We start from the raw sequence: 1,267 nt of genomic DNA, 5'->3' as shown, positions 1-1,267 counted from the left end.
GGAAAACCTCGTTTATCTGCCTCTAGTAATCGCTGAATAAGTGTTTCCTCTTCAATAGCCTTTAATCTATGGCCATTAGCACGTGTTTCTGCGCGTGGTTGTCTTCCTTTAAGGCGAGCGCGAAGGGTAGCCTCAGGCACCCCAAAAATCTCTGCAGCCTTCAGTATTGATTTGACTTTTTGATTTTTATAAGCTGCAATAGCCATTTGAATTCGGTTTTCTTGAGATAAAGGCATTTTTGATAGTGGTGGTGATAAAATGACGCGTTGAAAAAAGGAAGTGGTAGGGTGGAGGAAAATTCGTCGCTCGGTGGTATTCGTCGCTCGGTGGTTGATTACGTTATTCCTCGGTTTCAACCATGGTCTGGAACACTCCGTATCAAGCTTCCTCCGCACGTTCTGGTTAATTTAAATTTAAATTAAATCCCTCCTATTATCCTTTCCTGCCACCAAGACAAGAAGCAACAAGCTTCTCCGCGCGCGACTGTGTGCACATGGTTTGGTTCTCGAAGCAATTAATGCTCCGGGTATCTCGGCGTGGGGAGTGGAGCTTGACAAGTGCTCCGTGCTGTAACTAGGTAAATTATATTCATGGTCTATCAAGAACATATGGGTTGACGGAATTCTTCCGTTTCTATTGCATAACAGATTCTGGGTTTTCTGGAATTCAGGAGAAATTATCTCGTGCGCCAAGACAGCTTTTTTTCTCATCTAGGCTGTGGGGGGAAAGATGACAGGACTAGGTAGTTAAGGGCTTAGACCTAAGCTAGTTCAGTCTGTTCAGATATCTGTGCGGCAGGTTCTGTTCTGCTCTGTTCTGTGTGCTTCCCCCACGTCTTCCACAGAATCTTGTTGGTGGTGTTCTGGATTGTTGGATGTCTTATCTCTGCAGTCAAACGCCTTGACTTGCTGTTAGATGAACGTCCAGCGGGATCAATATTATTCGACAGCGGGCGAACCGTCAAAAGTCTTGGCATTGGCGCTACTCAAGACAAACGGAAGGAGCCACGGCGGAAGAACGCTCAAATTAACCGGAAGCTCGTCTGAGCGTGGGAGTGCTCGACAATGATATCTCAGACTTCTCCGCAAAGCCTCTTCGCGTGTCAAACAGAGATAACGCGGGGCAGTGGAATTTATTATGCAATTGAAATCACCAGGTGTAGTTGTTCACATGGCGAGCGCAGCGGCTGGCATCGGAGACGCCCGAAGCGAAGGGTTGCACTAGGAATCGCTTCGCCTGCGCGGAGGCTTGGCACTGCGACGCTGCA

General features: G+C 47.6%; 3 protein-coding genes across 3 annotated transcripts; 1 reads left to right on the top strand and 2 right to left on the bottom strand.

Annotated features, from left to right (window-relative positions):
- Positions 1–2: 2 nt before the first annotated feature.
- T310_6869 (uncharacterized protein) lies at positions 3–407 on the bottom strand (the record flags this gene model as incomplete). The annotated part of the gene is made up of 1 exon (XM_013470328.1): positions 3–407. A coding segment is annotated over one exon (405 nt), but the record flags the coding sequence as incomplete, so codon positions are not given.
- A 6-nt stretch (positions 408–413) lies between these two features.
- T310_6868 (uncharacterized protein) lies at positions 414–710 on the bottom strand (the record flags this gene model as incomplete). Its single annotated transcript, XM_013470327.1, has 1 exon — positions 414–710. The coding sequence occupies one exon, from the start codon at positions 708–710 to the stop codon at positions 414–416; it is 297 nt and encodes a 98-aa protein (XP_013325781.1).
- Positions 711–764: 54 nt separating this feature from the next.
- On the top strand, positions 765–1,046 carry T310_6867 (uncharacterized protein; the record flags this gene model as incomplete). The annotated part of the gene is made up of 1 exon (XM_013470326.1): positions 765–1,046. A coding segment is annotated over one exon (282 nt), but the record flags the coding sequence as incomplete, so codon positions are not given.
- Positions 1,047–1,267: the final 221 nt, after the last annotated feature.

The sequence above is a fragment of the Rasamsonia emersonii genome (assembly GCF_000968595.1).
Source record: "Rasamsonia emersonii CBS 393.64 chromosome Unknown ctg1118621760468, whole genome shotgun sequence".
Lineage (NCBI taxonomy): Eukaryota > Fungi > Ascomycota > Eurotiomycetes > Eurotiales > Trichocomaceae > Rasamsonia > Rasamsonia emersonii.
The sequence above is the reverse complement of the archived record's forward strand: the minus strand, read 5'-3'. Positions and strand labels throughout refer to the sequence as shown.